Source organism: Myotis brandtii, unplaced genomic scaffold, assembly GCF_000412655.1.
Source record: "Myotis brandtii unplaced genomic scaffold, ASM41265v1 scaffold32, whole genome shotgun sequence".
Classification (NCBI taxonomy): domain Eukaryota; kingdom Metazoa; phylum Chordata; class Mammalia; order Chiroptera; family Vespertilionidae; genus Myotis; species Myotis brandtii.
The window spans coordinates 1,520,573-1,540,588 of record NW_005362269.1 but is presented as its reverse complement, the minus strand read 5'-3'; the positions used below and the strand labels follow the sequence as shown (position 1 = coordinate 1,540,588).

The 20,016-nt window shown below is 52.1% G+C and overlaps 1 protein-coding gene across 7 annotated transcripts in view; it reads right to left on the bottom strand.

Moving 5' to 3' along the window:
• The window catches only part of TCOF1 (Treacher Collins-Franceschetti syndrome 1), a 31,267-nt gene extending 12,329 nt beyond the window's left edge, over window positions 1–18,938 (bottom strand). For 5 of the 7 annotated variants that reach the window (XM_014543089.1, XM_014543090.1, XM_014543091.1 and 2 more), the window contains exons 1-16: window positions 18,760–18,937; window positions 15,848–15,903; window positions 12,680–12,819; window positions 12,062–12,135; window positions 11,482–11,554; window positions 11,013–11,086; window positions 10,242–10,451; window positions 9,816–10,025; window positions 9,124–9,345; window positions 8,739–8,942; window positions 8,365–8,592; window positions 8,100–8,276; window positions 4,164–4,301; window positions 3,799–3,972; window positions 3,459–3,662; window positions 2,146–2,256 (exon numbers count right to left, since the gene is read on the bottom strand). In XM_014543089.1, the coding sequence (XP_014398575.1) occupies window positions 2,146–2,256; window positions 3,459–3,662; window positions 3,799–3,972; window positions 4,164–4,301; window positions 8,100–8,276; window positions 8,365–8,592; window positions 8,739–8,942; window positions 9,124–9,345; window positions 9,816–10,025; window positions 10,242–10,451; window positions 11,013–11,086; window positions 11,482–11,554; window positions 12,062–12,135; window positions 12,680–12,819; window positions 15,848–15,903; window positions 18,760–18,867 (2,403 nt within the window). In that variant the 5' untranslated portion in view covers window positions 18,868–18,937. Of the gene's footprint in view, window positions 1–2,145; window positions 2,257–3,458; window positions 3,663–3,798; window positions 3,973–4,163; window positions 4,302–8,099; window positions 8,277–8,364; window positions 8,593–8,738; window positions 8,943–9,123; window positions 9,346–9,815; window positions 10,026–10,241; window positions 10,452–11,012; window positions 11,087–11,481; window positions 11,555–12,061; window positions 12,136–12,679; window positions 12,820–15,847; window positions 15,904–18,759 lie in introns of all 7 variants that reach the window. The other 2 variants (XM_014543094.1, XM_014543093.1) reach the window with 2 other exon arrangements.
• Window positions 18,939–20,016: the final 1,078 nt, after the last annotated feature.

The following is a 20,016-nucleotide window of genomic DNA, read 5'->3' as shown; positions in this document are numbered from 1 at the left end:
CCGCTGAAGTCTCTCTAAGCTTGAGGGGGAATGGAGCCACAGTCCTCTCTCCACCTCCCAGCCTGGGGCTCTGCCCACCACTCTGGCATCAATCCCTTTCCTCTATTGATGGGCTAATAATAAAAACAGAGCAAAACTTGTCCATAGAGAAGTACTTGGTAACAGCATAATAACGATAATAATCATAATTAGTGAGCTGGGGATTAGGAGCAAAAATCCCCTAGTTTGGAGGAGGCAGCCGTGTCCCCAGGCTGTGCCTTTCCCCCCCAATCCTCCTGGGGAATGCACAGACTGCTGACTATTCTCCTTTTTTCATAGGGACTCCAGAATCTTCAGGACCAACGTACCAATTAAATGTTTCAGTTTAAGCACGATGTTCATTTTAATTGTGTTAGTCCGCCCCTGCACAAGGGTGAAGCGGCCCCTTCCCTCCCTCCCAGCTGTTTAGGTTCTTGGGGAGGAGGCAGCCTCCTAGAGGCTCCGCAGAGCAGAGGGCAGCCCCAGCCCCTCTGCTCCTTCCCTGGAGGGCAGTGTCGAGGCAGGGCCGGGAGCGGGCCAGAGTGGGGTGGGCCTGGTTCCAACACCAGGTCTGTCCACTTGTTTTCAGCCATGTCACCCTGGGGCAGTTCAATTGCTTTCTCTGAGCCTCATTCTTTCCTCCTTAAAATGGGAATAATGGAAGGAACTATCCTCCTCACAGGCTGGTTGTGGGGATTAAACAGAATATGCAAGTCTGTGGCTTAGGACAGAGCCTGCTGCACAGGTGACCCGACAATGTTAGTTGTAATTCAGAGTTATATTCTGTAATTAGGTATTGAGTGGGCCCATCACTGGGGTGCAAGCAGCACCTGAGCTTACTGATTAGCATGTGGTCTGACATGTAAGGGGAGAAGGGCAGAGACCCTATGGTCTGGGCCAGTGGTTGGCAAACTGCGGCTCGCGAGCCACATGCGGCTCTTTGGTCCCTTGAGTGTGGCTCTTCCACAAAATACCATGTGTGGGCGCGCATGTACAGTGCGATTGAAACTTTGTGGCCTGTGCGCAGAAGTCGGTATTTTGTGGAAGAGCCACACTCAAGGGGCCAAAGAGCCGCACGTAGCTCGAGAGCCGCAGTTTGCCGACCACTGGTCTGGGCAATGCAGAACTCTAGCACTGAGGGGCCTGGCAGGAGCTTCCAGGAGCTTGGGGCTGGAGGACGAAGGGCGGTGTTATCTGCCAGAGGCCTGGGCTTCACACAGAAGCTTGGCCACCAGCCCAGCAGGCTTGGGCCGGAGTTGGGGAAACAGGTGGGCTTGGTCCTGCCCTCGGGGCACAATCTGGGGAGGATGGCCGCAGCAGCAGGGCACGTGAAGATGAGCCTCAGGTGCCTGAGCGGCTCTCAGGCCAGGCCCTGGGATTCCAAGAAGCCCCACAGAGACTTCCAGTCCCAACAGGAGGCGGGGCACTCGGGGAGCCGAGGACTGGTGTTTGCCCTTCCTCAGCTTTTCTTTTTTAACTGATTTCAGAGAGTGAGGGAGAGGTGGAGAGAGAGAGAAACATCAAGGATGAGAATCACTGATTGGCTGCCTTCTGGGGATCGAGCTCACAACCCGGGCAGGTGCCCTAACAGGGAATCAAACTGTAACCTCCTGGTTCAAAGGTCGACACTCAACCACTGAGCCACACCGCACGGGCCTTTCCTTAGCTTCTTATGGGCCACGAGGATTTCAGGAAATCAACTCGTAGGGCCTTGATTCCTAACTTCAAATGGGCAATACCACTCGCCCTCCTGCAGGAACAGGCGCCTGCTCTCAGGCAGGGTGCTGTGGACCTGCGCTAGCGGGCAGACGTAGGAGGGAGGACGCCACCCTGCCTGTTTACAGCTGAGCCTCCCAGGCCTCAGAACAGCCAGCGCGCCCAGCATCACTGGGCTGGTGGTGGGAGCGCCGGCTCTGACCCTCGACTATCTGGCTCTGAGGCCTGGATGTTCAGACACCCTGTGGCCTGACTCATGGGGTTATTGTGAAGACAAATGTGTCAAAATAGAGGCAAGAGCTCTGGAAACTGTGAAGTGCTGTTTAAATGGGAAAGATCTGCCCTCAACCCCACAGGCCCTCCAGCCCAGCTCTGAGCCTGCCGTGTCCTCAGAGAGAAGGTGCAGCCTACCTGGCCTGCCGGCAGCTCCTCGTCACTGCTCTCCGAGGACCCCTCCGCACTCTTCTTCGGGGTTGCTGGGGCCAGTGTGTTACTTTTGGCAGCTTTGGAGTTACTCTTCTTCTGATGGGACAAGCACATGGTGGGGGGAAGCAGGCATTAGCTGAGGGGGAGCAGGACTGAGGGACTAGGAAACCATGGCCAGCTGCAGCGACAAGGGATGGCAGTGTGCCCCTCCCTATATGCACATGGTGGGGAGGGGGAAAGATGGCACAGATGAACAGACACAGGGCTGCTCGCCAGTATGGCCCACAGCCACTGGAAACACCGGCCTCCACTCTGCTTACCCTCCTGCCAGAGCTGACTCTGAACTTGAAAGGGATGCATGAATAAGACACTGCTAAAACCTGAGGACTAAGTGCTGTTGGCCCGGCACGTGCATGAGAGGTGACAGCAGCCTGGATGAGGTTATAGTGGTGAGCCAGTGGCCCCAGCACAGTTCACACTTGGCTGCAACACCCCAGCTAAAAGCCTGGCACGGGGACTTCCAGCTTTCCTTAAGAAAAGGAAGATCCTGCCCCAGGGAGGACACATTTCCACAAGGTCACAATTGGCTGGAGCTGACAGGGACTATCTCCCGGATGGGGCAAGGGCTCTCTACTTTGCCCTGGTTGCCACCACTCTCTCCTGTCTCTCCTGATACCAAGGCTCAATATCAATCATTTCCATTACACGCCTGAGCCCTGTAAGTCCTAGAGTTTGTTACCATGGACTTCGGCAGGACACAGCCACCCTGCTGTCTTCTGCAGGCAGACAGAGGGAAAGTGACCCAGGTAAGTCCATTCTTCATTCCCTCCCCACACCCCAGGCTTCACACTAAGCTGGACGAGCTCTCCCCAGGAAGATGCACGTGCTAGTGTGAGGCCAGGCCCAGCAAGGGGATGTGACTTCCTCCAGCTCCCCAGGGCCTGGTGGCACCTGCACTACCACCCAAGCCTCCCATGACTGACAACTTTGGATTCTTGGCCTCATGTGTCTTGGCAAAGAATGGGAGTTTCTGGCCTCGCCTTCCATGGGGCTGGTATGTCCACTCAAACTATGGAGGCCTTGGTAGGTATGGGAGTGCTCAGGACGCCCGGCATCAGGGAGGCTGGGTTTGGGGAAGTTTTACAGCAGGGCTCACCGAAGGAGACGTGGAAGACACCCTGGAGACAGAGCCTTAATCTACCTAGTCTTCCTTCCCCACCTGGCCCTGAGCCCGAATTCTGACCCAGGAATAGGTGACGGTGGCTTGGCATTGTGGTTGCCTCCTCATTAGGTCTCACCTGAGCTGCGGTCACAGCTGCCGGTGCCTCCCCGTCGCTGTCCGACTCCTCCTCGCTGCTGCTCTCCGAGTCCTCCTTTTGCCCAGCCTGAGCGACTGTGGGTCCTGTCTTCCCAGGGGGTGGCGGGGCAGCCCCTTTCCTGGGGGACCCCTTGGTAGGGGCCGAGGCAGTTCTGACCTGGGTGGTCTTCCCTGAGGGCTTTGCCTGGAGTGACAGAAAGAGAATCAGGGCAGGGAACGCAGAGGGACACAGGGGATGGATGGGCATACGGAGGTGTGCTGTGGGGGACTTCTGACAGAGGGGAAGCACAGGGCTGCTCTCTGCCCTCCCGGGGCCTCACCAGAGTGGGTGCCTCCCCTTCAATGTCCGTCTCTTCCTCACTGCTCTCCGAGATGTCCTCGACTGGCCCTGGAGCCTGGGCTGCTGGGGCCGCTGCCTTCCCCGCAGCTGGCACAGACACCTGGCCCCTCACTGAGACAGCACTGCTCTGGGGGGTTCTCGCTGGCAGCTTTGCCTGAATTGCAAGGAGGTAACGGTATTGAGGAAAGAAGTAAACAGCAGTTCTTTTTAGGTTAAACCCCACCCACAGTGTGATGGTGGTGACGTTGCTCCCGCCCATGCAGGGCCCTTGTCCAGGCTGGGCCACTGCTTGCTCCTCCTCTCCGCTCCACCCCCAGCACCTCCTGGGGCGCTGGTCCCACTTGCCTTGGCCGGGGACCCCTGTTTGGCTTGAGCAGCTGCAGTGACCACTTTCCCGGGAGCTGATGCTGCCCCTTTGGCTGAAGCCACTCTGGTGGGAGCGGGGTGGGCTTTGCTCTGAGAGGTTTTCACTGAGGCCTTCACCTGGAAGGAAAAAGGGAACCACGGAAGGGAGAAGGTGAGATGCAGTAGAGCAGTTATCCAAGAACACCGATTCTGGCGCCTCCATGTAATAGCTGTGTGGACCTGGGTAAGCCATTTGACCCTGCTGGGCCTCAGTGTCCTCCTCTGTAAAACAGGGGTAATAATAAGGCCCACGCATGGGGTTGCCATGAGGACTGAGAGGTTTGCAGTGTGTAAGTTCCTGGTACGTCGTAAGCACTGAAACCCATTGTTGAGAGCACCTCCTAGTGTTAGCTAATCACAAGACTACCCAGAGCGAGGTGCTTCCGAGGCTCCCTTTCAGCGAGGTGGCCATATGACCAAGTTCTAGCTAATGGAATGTAAGTTGAGCACACGCTCGACTCTCTTACACATGTAGGAAACATGTGTCTTCTTCCTTCTGGCTGAGGTCGTAGCTGGAGCTTAAGCAGCCAATTTGGTCAGTGAGATGGGGGCCAGCTACTGAGGAGGGCAGAACAAGGCAGAAAACCATAGTTTGAGTTTGTCTTCAGCTTAACCTAATGTTAATTGATCCTAGGGAACCCCCCAAATGCCTAGCAGAGATGAGAGCAATAAAGAGCAAAATCCTCAACAGTGTAGTGTAAGCATGTCAAACTCATGGCCCTCGGGCCGCGAGTGACCCACATGAATATTTTTGCGGCCCAGCCAATATAACGGTATGTAAGATACATTTTAATTAAAGTTTTGTAACTTAATTTTTACAATATTCTGTTATATATAATTATTAATAACGAACTACAATGTTCGCTAATGACTATCATAATCATGTTGCATTCGTTTTCCTTACGTGCCTTACACGCAGGCGCACTATTTCTCTCCACGAATACTAGCAGTGAATATTTTAGCAGCCGATTGTCAAGTCATTAGTCTTGTACTGACTTGTTTGGTGTGCGCAACAGGAAATATTTCGCTTTCAGAGAACAAGAAAAATAGGTTTTTTTGCGTTATGTTTATTAACTTGTGCAGTTATTCAGTGTCTGGTAAGTTAATGTTCAAGAAAAAACATTAATTTTTATTAAAATGCGCTATTATTTTATGTTAACGATTACTCATTTATTTCAGCCCTTTGTATTCAGCATGTCTCTATCAAAAGAAACCTATGTTCCTATGAAAATTGAAGCTTTTGCTTTTTTGCGGCCTACATAAACTTAAACCTTATTTATTAGGCCAGTGTTAGCCCTTGAGTTTGACATGCTTGGTGTAGTGTATGAAAGCAAGCCCTGCTAATATGAAATAGAAGGAGCAATTTGGCAGCACCTCAAGGCCCCTGCCTGTCAGAGATGTCATTGGATCAGTGCCAGAAGAAATCCTCCATACCCCAGATTCCACATCCACATGAGAACAAATGAAATTAAGAGTCAATCCCCTAAAGCACAGCCAAGTATGACTTAAGGCCAAGGTGCTCAGTACAGCACTCAAGTCATCCATAGGGGAATAATGACTCTTATGTAGATAAAACAAAAGGCACAAAGGACTAACCTGACCTTACAGGTGTTAAAAGGACTGAAATCATACAAAACATGTTCTCCAGGGACAACAGGATTTAATTGGAAATCAATAACAGAAAGAAATCTGCATAATCCCAGATATTTGGAAATTAACCTACTTCTAAAACCACAAAGAATTAAAATAAAAACTATATCACTTCAAAATCCACGGGATGAAGCTAATGTAGTCCTTAGAGAAAAATTTAGAAAAAAAATAGTACCAATCTAACAAACTCAGAAAGCAGGAGAGAATATGACCCAACTCATTTTATGAGGCCAGTATCACCCTGATGCTAAAGCCAGGCAAACACATCAAAAGAAAACTACAGACCAATGTTCCTCATGAATATAGATACAAAAATCTTTAACAAATGATTAGCAAAGGAAGTCAACAAATAAAAGGGAGTATACACTACAACCAAGTGGGATTCAAGAATGAAAGTTTGATTTAATACCTGAAAATTAACTAATGCAATATATGAATAAAACAAAACAAAAATCTGACAAAAATCCAACTCCAACTCATAAGAATTCTCAATAAATTAGGACTAGAAGAATACCTTCTCAACTCGATAAAGAGTATCTATGAAAAACCTACAGCTAACATCGTACCTAATAGTGAAAGACTAAATGTTTTACCCCTAAGAGTAGAAATAAGATAAGGACGGCTGAGCTCACCACTACTATTCAACATGGTACTGGAGGTGCTAGTCAGTGCAATGAAATAAAAAGACATCTAGATCAGAAAGAAAAAAGTAAAACTGTCCTTAGTTGCAAACATGATCTGTGTATAGGATCTACAAAAGCCACTAGAACTGATAAGCAAGTGTAAAAATGTCAACATACAACAAAAGGCCAGAAGACACCCTACTGCTTATTCAGCCATTCGCACACAAGGGCGTTTAAATCCTGAATCATCTTCCTGAGTCTCTGGCAAACTTAGTTTTCTAGAACCAATCCTCTGTCTTTGCTACTTTGTCTGTTTTGGACCTCAATTCCCAAACGGATGGTTTAATTTGAGCTGGGTTGGTGTCTCTGAGCAGATCAGAGACTACCTGACTCATTTCTGACCCCATGAGAGCTGAGCGTGTGAAACCCAGTTAGCATGCACAGCATTTTGAGGGTGAGGCAATGTAAGCATTACGTCACTTAATCCTCATAATCCCACAACAGAGACATAGTTACTATCCTCATCCTTCAGGCGAAGGCATGGAAAAGGTGAACACGACTCCTCTTATCCGCCCCGTCTGTTTTAGCAGAAGCTCTTCACAGGCTTCCTGAAGCAATGACAGCACCATCTCTGACAAGGGCATGGGGCTGTACAGCTATCACCTAGAGAGGGATTAGCATCTCTATTTTTCACCCTGAGAGAAAGTAAGACCCCAAATCCATAATCATTACTGTGGCTGGAAAAGTTTTGGCCAAGATGTGGCAGAAGAAAGTGAGAAAGACAAAAGGCTTTTGAGGCAGGCACTCTGGGGCAGAGGCCCAGCTCTGACCCTCACTGGGTGGCTGAGCTGGAGCACATCACCAAACAATGCCTTTAAACTCCAATTTCCTTCTGCAGAAATCAACACAGATGAACACCTATCTCATGGTACAGGTGGGAAGCTCAGATGGGAAGACAAATATTTAAGGGATCAGCATATTGAAACTTGTTCTGGAATGTGTCCACAGCTTGGAAAAAGTGGATGGGAGCCTGTTGGGCCAAGACTCAGGGAGGGCACGTGTAGTTTAAAAGTCCCACAAGGTAATAGTGAGAGGGGAACCAAAAAAAAAATCCTTAGAAATGTGTGCTCTGGTAGAGGGAAAAAAGAAATGACTAACTTCTGAGTGGTTATTAAAAGAAAAGCAACAATTAAAAATAATAAACGGTGGGTGGGTGAGTGCAGGGAGTGAGCTATCTTCACCTCTCCCAGTTCTTCCAGGCTGGGAGATGACTCCATTCTGTTGCACAGCAGCCTGGCCGCCCTCAGGGAGATGAGAGCTGGCTGTGTGCAGGCCCCTTGTTGGGTGTGGCAGGTGAGATCTTGTTAAATTATCAACCCTGTAAGGGTTGATTTTCAATTTACAGAAGAGTAAATAGGCCCTGATGGATTATATCACTCTTTAGGGACTTGAACCCAGGCACCAACCCCTCCATGTTTGCTTGGGGCTGAGCTGAGGTTGCCCCTGAGACTTCTGCACACCTGAGGAAAACAGCAGAGCCCACCCTCAGCCCTGTCCCAGACACTGACGTGGGTGGGATGGGCTGGCTCCTCCTAGGCCTCACCTGTGCTGGAGCCGAGGAAGCCTCCTCACTGTCTGATTCTTCTTCACTGCTCTCTGAGACTTCGTGCATCTTGGCTTTGACCTGGGCCAACATGGGCCCTGCCTTCCCAGGGAGTCCCAGGGTGGTCCCTTGCCCTGCGGCAGCTTTCACTGGGAGGCTTTTCCCCACAGACTTAGCCTAGAAGGACATGGAAGAGAGCTATGGCACAGGAACCCAAAGGACCACCAGGGGCTGGCCCTGAGTCAGCCAAGCACACTGGCCTCACCTGTGTCCCTGCTGTGGCAGGAGCTGCCTCCTCCTCGCTCTCTGATTCCTCGCTGCTTGAAGAATCCTCCCCCGGCCTTTGGGTGCCCCTGGCCACAGCTGGGGAGGATGTGCAGGCTGGCGAAGTCGCTGTGCCCACTCGCACTGGGGGGACTTTGGTAGATGCAGGGGCAATGGGAATGCCCTTCCTTGGGGAGGCCTTGGTCTGAGTTTTCATAGCCGGTTTTGCCTGAGGGACACAGAAGTTAGAGGCTGGAGGAGGCCCTGGATTCCGAGCCGCCATCTGCCCTGGGGTGGAGCTCATGCAGTCCCCATAACTCCCTGTGGAGCTGACCAGTGGGGACCGCTCAGGGTCAGGCTATGCTGTGGCCTCACCTGGGCTGGAGCTGTGGCTGCAGATGCCTCCTCCTCACTGTCTGACTCCTCGCTGCTGCTCTCCGAGTCCTCCTCCTGCTTCCGGGCCTGAGCCAAAGTGGCTGCAGACCCTGCTTTCCCAGGGGGTGCTGGGACGCTGCCTTTCCCAGGGGGTCCCGTGGCTGAGGTGGCTCTGCCCTGGGAGTTTTTCCCCAAGGGCTTTGCCTGGGAGTGACAAAGGACAGGATTAGGGCAGGGGGCCAACAGAGGGAATGCGTGTGAGGTAAGATAGGTGAGGAGAGCAAATGGGGGACCAGTACTCTAGGTGCAGGGGGGGTGGGGGAGGACAAGCCCATGGGTGGCTCTGCAGGCAGAGCACAGGCCATGTAGTGTCCTCCAGCCTCACCTGAGCCAGGTTTGAGGTTACAGGTACCACTGCTGGCACCTCCTCCTCACTGTCCGATTCCTCACTGCTGCTCTCCGAGTCCTCCTCTGGCCTCCCTGCCTTGACCTGGGCAGCTGCAGGCCTTGCCTTCCCAGGGGGTCCTGGGACAGCCCCTTTCCTGGGGGGTTCCTTGGTGGGGGCCGAGGCAGCTTTGACCTGCGGGGTTTTCCCTGAGGCCTTCACCTGGAGTGAGAGAAGCAGAATCAGGAGAGGCAGCCCAGAGGTGGATGTGAGGAGACCCAGGAAACCAGACAGAGCAATGACGCCACACACATCACACTATCAGAAGGGGTGGGGCAGGCTCGGAGCATGCCTGGGAATGGGAGAATAAGTCTTTGTTTTGTTAGTCCTCACCTGGAGATATTTTCCATTGATTTTTAGAAAGAGTGGAAGGGAGGGGGAGAGATAGAGAAACACTGACGTAAGAGACACACATAGATTGGTTGCCTCCTGCACAAGCCCTGACCATGGCCAGGGATTAAGCCTACAACCAAGGTACATGCGTTTGACTGGAATCGAACCCGGGATCCTCCAGTCCCCAGGCCAACGCTCTATCCACTGAGCAAAACTGGCTAGAGTGGGAGAACAAGTCTTCAGAAGGCCTTTCGGCACGGGCACGGGCACGGGCACAGGCTCTACTTTCTGGGCCTCACCTGAAGCGCAGTCTTGGCAGCTGGCGCCTCCTCCTCACTGTCCGATTCCTCGCTGCTGCTCTCCGAGTCCTCCTCTGGCTTCCCTGCCTTGGCCTGGGCAGCTGCAGGCCCTGCCTTCCCAGGGGGTGCTGGGACAGCCCCTTTCCTGGGGGACTCGTTGGTGGGAACGGGGGCAGCTTTGACCTGTGGGGTTTTCCCCGAGGCCTTCATCTGGAGTGAGAGAAGCAGAATTAGGGGAGGCAGCCCAGAGGTGGATGTGAGGAGACCTGGGAAACCGGACAGAGCAATGACGGCGCACACATCACACTGAGAAGGGCTGGGGCAGGCTTGGAGCATAGCTGGGGCTCTTTGGCAGCGGGAGACCCAGTCTTCAGAAAGCCTTTTGGGGCGGGGTACAGGCTGCGGGCTCTCCTTCCCCGGCCTCACCTGAAGTGAGGTCTTGGCAGCTGGCGCCTCCTCCTCACTGTCCGATTCCTCGCTGCTGCTCTCCGAGTCCTCCTCTGGCTTCCCTGCCTTGGCCTGGGCAGCTGCAGGTCCTGCCTTCCCAGGGGGTGCTGGGACCGCTGCTTTCCTAGGAGACCCCTTGGTAGGGGCTGAGGCAGCTTTGACCTGGGGGGGTTTCCCCGAGGCCTTTACCTAGTGAAAGAGAAAGGGCAATTTGTTCCCTTCCTCCTGAAAACTCCCTGGTGACACCTTCAGGATAAAGCAGAGGCCTTAGTGGGGCTCTAGGGACCCCCTGCTTCTCTCCTCACTCCCTGCCTTGACCAATGCTCTGACCTGGCCTATCAGCTCCATCCCTGAATCCTTCACCCCCTGCCCATTTCACCTGGCCTCCTCCTCCAGGTCCCACACAGACACCAGTTCCTTATGACAGCTTTCCCCTTGGTGAGGCCCTGTGCATAAGGCCCTGCTCCAGTGCCACCTCTCCCAGGAAGCCTTCTTTTGTCACATAGGCAAATGATGTCTCTCCCCCACAACCCTAGACCCTTCTCAGGCCCAGAGTGCAATGAGCAGCACCTGGTCCTCCCCCACCAGGGCCCGCTAGACCCCCCGGTCCCCCGCCCCCACCTTTCTAGCTCCCAGTCACCCTGAAACACTTGCTGAACTGATCTGGTCCCACTTGTCTGTGAAGTCAGGCTCCTGGGAGGGAGAGTTCAAGGTGCGCAGGGGCAGCTCCTGAGGATGGGGTGCAATTACCTCCACATCGGTCTCATCGCTCGAGCTGGAGGTCTCCTCGCTGGAGCTGTCGACCTGGCCCGCTGATGCCAATCCTGCGGGATGCATAGGGAGGGCACTGAGGGCCATCCCTCCCAGCCCCTCTGAGGCCTTAACACTTGTGCCAGCTTAGAAAAATCTCCCTCCTGCATACACGGAGGCAGGCAGGACAAACGCCCAAACCCAGGCCTCTCAGTTTAGTCTCTAAGCCTCCGAGATAGGCTTATACCCCCCTGAGACCAATAAGCCAGAAAATACTCCACCACCCGGGCTACTCAACTCCCTCAGCAAAGCCTGATGCATCCCTGTGGTTGATTCTCCCTCATCAAGGGAGGGGGAAATGATCTGAGGTGGGGCCTCGTTGTCATGGAGACGCCTCTGCATTCCAGAATGTCCCAGAGCTGGAAGCAGCACCCAGGCCTGCCTCCCGCCCACTCAGGGGGCTTCTCACCAGGCTTGGCAGTGGTTCCGAGGGCAGGCTGTGGTGTGGAGTTCACTGTCTTGTTGCCTTTCTTGGTCTCTGCCTACAGAGAACAGGAGTCAGACACACTTGGGTATGGCCTGGTGAACTGAGAACACGGACCACATCTGAACCCAGCCCTACCACTTCCTAGCCCTGTGAGTTTGGACAAACCATCTCCCTACCTCTCTGTTTCTTCACCTTTATTTTATTTTACTTTATTTTAGTTTGTTTGTTTCGTCACCTTTAAAGTGGGGCTAAAAATGGTGCCTCCCCTCACGGAGGTGTGGAGAACAGGTGACTGTTCTGGGGACACAGCTGTTGCTTGCTAAGTGGTTGGTTACAGTTTGTTGTGGTTCTTATCATTATTTTATAATTATTTTTACAGAAAAGGAAACGGAGGCCCAGAATGGTGAAGGGACTCGGCAAGACCCCACAGCTGGTAAGTTGGGCTGAGATTCAAATCCAAGATGGACAATTACCCACAACCCTACCCTTCTCTCACGGAGACTGTCCCTCACAGGGCACTTCAGCTCTTACGGGTAACAGCTTGGGACATGGTCCCACTCACCGTGGCTTTTCCTTTCATGCTTGATGGCAAAACCGCCCTCACAACTGAGGAGTTGGTGGATGCTGGTCTTGGGGCTGCAAAACACAAACACCCGCTGGATGAGCCAGGTGAGCCTTTTCTCATCTAGGAACAGCAAACAGGTTTCCGCTCATGCAGGAATCGGTGTGGCGCCTGGTGCTGTATACGGATCTGAGGCTGAGCCAAGATTTGTGGGAAAGAGCTCTGTGGTACATCAGCCACGTCCACCAGGAGCCAGAGAGAGGCAAAATGAAAGCTACATGTCTGCATCCTCGATGGAGTCCCAACTCCCTGGTGATGAGACAGAGGCCCCCAGAGGAAAAGGACTGGCTCATAGTCCTGCCACACGCTACCAAGAAGGCACTGGGGCCACAATGTTTGGTGCAGAGGAAGGGCTCAAATAAATACTGAAACAGACAGGTAGGCCTTTCTGAAATTCCCCCTAAAAGGTCCTGGTCACTGAAGAAGCCGGAGGCGGTCCCTCTGAAACAATCCAATACCCAACAACTTGTACCTAAAAGGGGCCGGGCCCTGGGCTAAGCCCCCACAAGCACCAATCATGGGAGCCCCCCAGCAGTGCCCAGCATGCAGGGCCCTTACCAGCTTTGGCGGTTTCAGCTGCCGCCTCCTCCTCCTCTTCTGAGCTCTCCGAGGTGCTAATGGGGTCTGACACCCGGGCCTTCTTGGCCTGCAGCGCTGCATCTTCCTCGGCCTTCTGCTTCTTGCCAACCTCCGAGGTTCTGCAGGACAAGGGTGACTGGCTACACCAACTGGTGACAGGGACAACTCCAGGAGATTTGGAAAGAAAGACCTTCCCACATCCTGCCCCACCTCCAAAGGAGATACGCAGAGTTTAAATGGCGATGAAGACATAGTGTAGATAAAATTCTGCATTTTCACTCATTTCATAAAGCAGGGGTGGGGAACCATTTTTCTGCCAAGGGCCATTGGGATATTTATAACTTCATTAAAAAAAAAAAAAAGACATAAAAATTAGCCTGCTATATTTGGCCAAACATTTAATTAACTCAGCCCTAATGCCTTGGCAGGGCCAGACCAAATGATTTCTCGGGCCCTATACAGCCTGTGGGCCAGACGTCCCCCACCCCTGTCATAGTGTTTTTTATAACCGTCTAGTGGTCTTCAATACAATCCGGAATGGTCACTAACATACTAACAGTAGCGAACCGGTGTCGAGTGACAGGTGCTAGCATCTGCAGGCCATCCAGGCTCCTCCCTCCTCCAGAACTTTCAGCACCTGCAGTGCCCTCTTCCTAGAAGACTCTGCCCAGGTCCTCCTTGTCTTCAGGCCTCAGCTCCAACACAGCCTCCTCAGAGAGGCCCTCCCTGATCACCCTCCTCCCCCAAGGTATTCTCAGCCTATCATCCTGTTTCATTTTCTTCAGAGCACTTTCTCGCTCCTGTTATTTTACTTACTTCCTGCCTGACACCCCCACTACACAGTGAGGTCCGGGGAGGGGGAGGGACCTTTTCCAGCTCACTAAGGTACCCTTCACACATAGCACACATCTCAAAAAAAAAAAAAAAAAATGAATGACTAAGTGACTTGCCCAAAGTCAAAGAGCAAGTCTGGGACTGGGGCACTGGCAGAATAAGCACTCAGATGGCTGAGCCCCTGGAACTTTCAAGTATCATCTCTTCGACTCCACCCTCCCACCCCGAGGGAGTCACTGGCTATGCCCACACTCTCCAGCTATGAGACATTGCTCTGCCACAGTTTGGGGTGTGCTGCTCAGGTCCCTGGTTCCCTGCTCAGGTCTCCTTGTTGAGACTATCCTGTTAAAAACAGGTTTCATTTTTTACATGTATCAATTGTTCTGCCTCTCTCTTCCTAACAGAACGTTTTACAAGGGAAGGAGTTGTTCTCTAGTTTGTTCTGTTATATCAAGAACAGTCTTGGCTCATAGTAGGTGCTATATAAACTGGGGGCATGGGGGTGGGGGGAGAAGATGCCTCCAATGGCCAGGTTTAGCACTTTATTTACCATTGTTATCATTTTACAGAGACGGCACACGCTCAGGGAAACCGTTTATCCATGGTCATACAGCTAGTTGGCTGGGTTTGAATTTGCCAGGAAACACTAGGCTCGGCTTCCTCTGGTGGGTATGAGGTTCCGTCTCACTCAGTACCCCTTATCCACAGGGGCCAGGGGCAGGAAAGGGCTTGTGGTGCAGCTCACTGGAGCGGGTCTCTGGGGAAGGAAGTGCTGTGACTGATACCCAAGACACCTGGGCAAGTCAGAGAGGGTGAGAGAGAGGAAGTGTGGGGTGTGCCCTGTGCTTGCTGTAGCAGCAAAGAGTAAAAAATTAAGGCCTGGCTAGGCTTTTAAAGACCTTGGAAGCTGAGACCCCAACCATACCATTCCTGCCTTTGCTTACATACCTCTGATAACAGGGAGCTCACCACTCCCGCTGTTGCCTATCTAATTTTTGGATATCTCTGATGACCAAGCACTTGTGTTCAGAAGCTGAAACCTCTTCCTAAAGCAGGCACATAAGGATGCCACCTCAGTCACCCAGGGCCCCAGAGAACATGCCACTGCCTTTGTCCTTACAGATGTGCAAACAATGGTCCCCTCACCTGCCCTTTTGCCATCTCTTTTCCATCCTGGGCAATTCAGTATTCTCTATGGGACATGGCTCCAGGTCCTTCACTCACCTGGTCTGCTGTGGTCAGGCCAGGGCATGGAGAGAATACAATTGTCCCCTCCTTCATTCTCAAACCATTCCTCTGTTTATGCATCCTTGGATTATTTTTCAGTCCTTGAAAAGTACTTAAGTTTTACATGTTTCACAGGCATTTCACACTCTGTAACATGTCCTTGAAATTTCCCCCTCCAAATCAGGCTCCCTTGCAACTCCATGCACAAGCCAGATACCTGGGATTGGACTGGATTGCCTCCCCAACCCATCCACAGATCCTGGGTTCATCCCTGAATATTCCTGGAATCCACTTCCTACCTTCTACTATTCTCCATCAGCTCTTGCCTGGATGATGATGTCCAAGCTACAGAGCGAGCCCATCACTGCTTCCCCCTTCCATGGCTCCACTGCTCTTGGGATAAAGAGACAACTTCTCACTGTGGATGATCAGGCCTTGCATGGGGTGCGCCCTGCCGACTCCCCGGCCTTATCTGCACTGTGCTCACGGCTTCAGGCCTCAGCATCAGCAGTTCCTTCTGCTAGGTACACTCCACCTGTTTCTCCATACCTATTGCCTAGGTCACTCCCCCACTCCCTGTAGCTTTCAAATCAAAGGTCACTGCAGAGAAACTTCCCCTAGAACCCCACAAGAGGTTTATGCGGTTTTGGCACCGGGTACCTCTTTTTCATAATCCTTATAAGCATTGTAATTTCACATTCATTCGTTTCATTCTTTGATGTATGCCTACCTCCCTGACTTGAATGTCAACCCCAGGAAAGAAGGAGGCATGTCTGTCTCATCTCATAACACTTCCATGCTTAGAACAGGGCTTGGCATTTAATAAATGCTCAATAAATGTTTGCTGATTGAACGAATAACATTACTGAGAAGCTTCTGTCCTTATTATTATTCAATATTGATTATAGCTCTCAATATTCTCTTCTACTACTAGACACTCATGCGTGTGACCTGCCTTCCTGGGGGCGATAATGGTGTCTACAGTGGGCTTTGGGGACAGATCTTAGGCCAGATTAGTACCCTAGCTTATTCCAAGCTGACAGCTTGGGTGTCCCTCCTCCACACTTTCAACACCGTCAGACTTACTGTTGCCAGTGCGTATAGATGTCCAGAAGGGTTACAGGCTGAACTGGGAAACTTTTCTGCAGAGAAGTAAAGAGAGAGCAGCAATTAACCCCGCAGCACAGTAAGGGTCCTCCTTGGCTCCAATTCTCCACAATCTCACGACTCGCAGACAGGTGGTTGAGAAGGGGGTCTTTCTGCTCTGGGAAATATGTCTGCTTGCCCTGCCATTACCACCCAAACCTTGTAGAGACAAGCAGGGCAAGTATTTCCAGTTAAAACCTTTTAAGACAACATGTTGGTGAGAGGTGCCTTTGAGAGACTGGACTGGAATGCTCCAGGCCAGCATTTATCCAGTCCCCAGCCTCCCTGGCACTTTCCATGCGTAGAGGCCACAAGACAGGGCTTTCCCCACCCCTGACCTTTTAAAAGGCTTTTAAAGGCCAGGCTGGTCAAGCTCCCCAGGGCAGGAGGAACCACAGCCCAGACACCGAGGCATCCAGGTGGCATGACTACAGCCCACTTATCCCCTGAGAAAGTACTGGAACCAAATGGTGCCAGTCCCTTGACAGAAGCCGAGGGAACCAGGTGAAATCCAGGCCTTTGGAGCCCAGGCCAGAGAGAGGGCCCACTGTCTCTGCAAGTATCAAGAACCTGGGATGACAAGTGCCCCGGGAGGCCTAGTGAGCAACGTGCGGTGAAGGCAGAGGGCGCCAGGGCACCAGGTGAAATCCAGGCCTTTGGAGCCCAGGCCAGAGGGCCCACTGTCTCTGCAAGTATCAAGAAACTGGGATGACAAGTGCCCCGGGAGGCCGAGTGAGCAACGTGCGGTGAAGGCAGAGGGCGTCAGGGTCCTGGGCAGAGTGACCAAGAGGGTACATCTGGAGTCACACTGAACTCCTGTTACATAGTTGGGCTCATCTCTTCACCTCTTCACACTTCAGGTTCCACCTCGCTATCAGGCCTGAATGGGATCATCTAGTCAGTGCCCAGCACAGTGAGCCAGTAACACTGAGACATCAAGGGTCAGTCTCATGCTACTCCTCCCTAGGCACACTGTCCTCCTCACTGCCCCTCAAATGTGTCAGGCCACCCTGCACCCATCAACACTTGCTATTCTTTTTGTCTGGAATGCTCTCTACTGCTAACTACACTGCTCCCTCCCTCCCTCCCTTCAGGTCTCTGGCCAAATGTCACCTTCTCAGTGGGGCCTCCTGACCACCCTAGTTATAACTGGGCATTCCTATCCCCCTTTCCTGTCTTATGTTTATAGCTAGCACATTACATCATTAACCTTAAAAATATTTGTCACCTGTCTGTTCCTGCTAGAATGTACCCTCCATGAGCAAGATCCTACCTTTACTTAGCCTCTCAGGACTGTTTTCATTGTGTCCCATAGATTTTGGATTGTTGTGCTTTTATTGTCATTAGTTTCCAGGGTGTTTTTAATTTCTTCTTTGATCTCACTGGTAACCCAATCATTATTTAGTACAGGGGTCCTCAAACTACGGCTCGCGGGGCACATGCAAATACAAATATTGTATTTGTTCCCGTTTTGTTTTTTTTTACTTCAAAATAAGATATGTGCAGTGTGCATAGGAATTTGTTCATAGTTTTTTTTAAAACTATAGTCCGGCCCTCCAACGGTCTGAGGGACAGTGAACTGGCCCCCTGTTTAAAAAGTTTGAGGACCCCTGCACTGGAGCTAAAAGGATATTGGTTAATCACTTTATCAGGTTAAAACCCTCCCGGGGCTTACCGTTGCTTTTCAGATTAAGACCAAACTGCCTACACCAGGGCTCCAACCAGCACCACCTTCCCCTCCCACCCCCAAGGGACCTCTATCCCCCCTGTACTCCACATTTCAGCCACAGTGGACTTCCCCAAGGCCAACAGTCAGCAACAAGTCCCATCCCACCACAGGGCATTTGCACCTCTGCCTGGAATATACACCTCCCTTCTGTCAGATCTCAAACCTACACCACTTCCTCCGGTGAACGGGCCTCCATGCCTCAGACAAGGGCAATCTGCCACCCCTGTCTTAGCGCTCGATGCCTCTCATTCTTGGCACTTAACGTCGTGTTTTGAGTGTACGCTTTTATGATTTATATCTATCTTTCCTACCACATTTAAAAAAAATATATATTTTTTATTGGTTTCAGAGAGGAAGGGAGAGGGAGAGAGAGACAGAAACATCAATGATGAGAGAGAATCATTGACCAGCTGCCTCCGGCAGGCCCCACACTGGGGATTGAGCCCGAAACCTGACCCTTCGGTCCCCAGGCCGACGCTCTATCCACTGAGCCAAACCAGCCAGGGCTTCCTACCACGATTAGACTGTAAGCTCTAGGAGGGCTGGGGGCCCTGCTCATCATTTTGTCACCAGCACCCAGAGCGCCGGATTAACAGTTGCTGAATGAATGAAGACATGACTACTATACCAGAAACTGAAACCTCAAAGCTGTTTGACTCAGTACAGAAGGGGGGGTGTTAAGGGCCCGAGCTCCAGCTCAGAGAAGGGGCCACAGGCCCCTTTTCTGGGCGCTCTCTTTCGGGGCCGGTGGCAATCCACCCCTCAAACTTGCAGCTACCTTCTCCATCCTATGGGGCCGGACCGAGCCACGTGGCCCGGCACGTAGGAAACTTGAAAACGCCGCTACCAGGAAGGAAGAGAGGGTGGAAGTACGCGACGCGGGAATCACAGAGCCCTGCGTGTGGATCCCACGTCCGGGCCCGCCCACTGCACGCGAAGGGGAAACTGAGGCCCAGAGGGACTGGGAACCGCAGGGAGGCCGGAGGCGGCGGAGCCTGGTACCCCTGGTCGCGTCCTCGAGCACCGGGGGGCCTGGCCGTGGGCGCCCGCCAGGGGAAGGGGCGTGGGGGGCGGCTCTACAGATCTCACACGCGGCCCTCGCACACGGCCCGCACTCGCTTACCTGGCAGCTCTGCTCCTTCACTTCCCGCGCCGCGCGCACAAAGCCTGCCTGCAGCAGGTGCTGGTAGATCAGGGGAAGCAGCTCCCGCCGCTTCCTGGCCTCGGCCATGCCACCGGTTGGCTCACCTGCACGCCCCCCTCAATCCCCACCCGCCACTTCCCTCGTGCCCTTAGACCTCCCTTGCCCCACTTCCGGCTCCTTGTTAGCCGGGCCGCGCGGCACGCCGGGAATTGTAGTCTTATCTCCCGGAGTGGCCCGCCTGGTCCCAGCGGGGAGAAGGGGTGGAGGCTGAGACCTCCCATTGGCTGGGAGAGGGCGTGGTTATACCTCAACCCGCCCCCTGCGCCAGCCAGGATAAGTATGACTCCCTCTTAAGTCTTTCAGCCTTGTCTCTTGAAGGAGTTCGTCTTCCACCTGGGCTCCCTGAGTAATGCGATTGGGTTTATTCATCTCTGAACATCCTAATCTGAATGTTTTCTAGACTCGAATTTCCAGTTACAAACTCAGTTATTCACATCACACTTTTTAGGACCCGTGAACTAGAAACCTGTGGATGAAAAAGGGCCAATATTAAACCTGAGAGGCTCAGGAGAGATCTACATGGTGGGCCTTACAAACTCAGAGACAGAAAGTAGCCTGAAATTAAAACTTCCTAACTAAAATCGAGTCATGGGGGGTAGTCACGTCCTAGGCCTTCCTTGACTGTCTGTTGCCTTTTTCTGCACCTATGATAACATACTTTTGGAATATCAAAGTAATTTTCTTTTTTTCTGAACCCCTCAAAGTACAACTACCGTCCCAGAGCAGAGACCACAAATCCCCATTGTTATTATCATGATTGATGTTAACTGTTAGCTATCCTATACCCACCAAAGGAAAAGAAGTATGCGTCTATTCATTTTTTAAAACATGTTTTTATTGATTTTTAGAGAGAGAGGAAAGGAGAGCTTCCATGACAGAGAAAAATCAACATTGATCGACTGCCTCCTGCATGTCCCCTGCTGGGGATGGAGCACACAACCTGGGCATGTGTCCTGGCCAGAATCGGTGTATACTCAACCACTGAGCAACACCAGCAGGCAATTCATTTTACTTTTTATACAATCTCATAGATTCCCCCTGCCCTGCTTTGCTTTCTCCTGCCTCCCTAACCTATCACTAATGGATTTTATGTAACCCCTTTACACCTCCTCCTTTGATGGTAATGTATAAAATAAGATGCAAAGCTGCCATTCTCTGGCACATTTTTCAATCCAT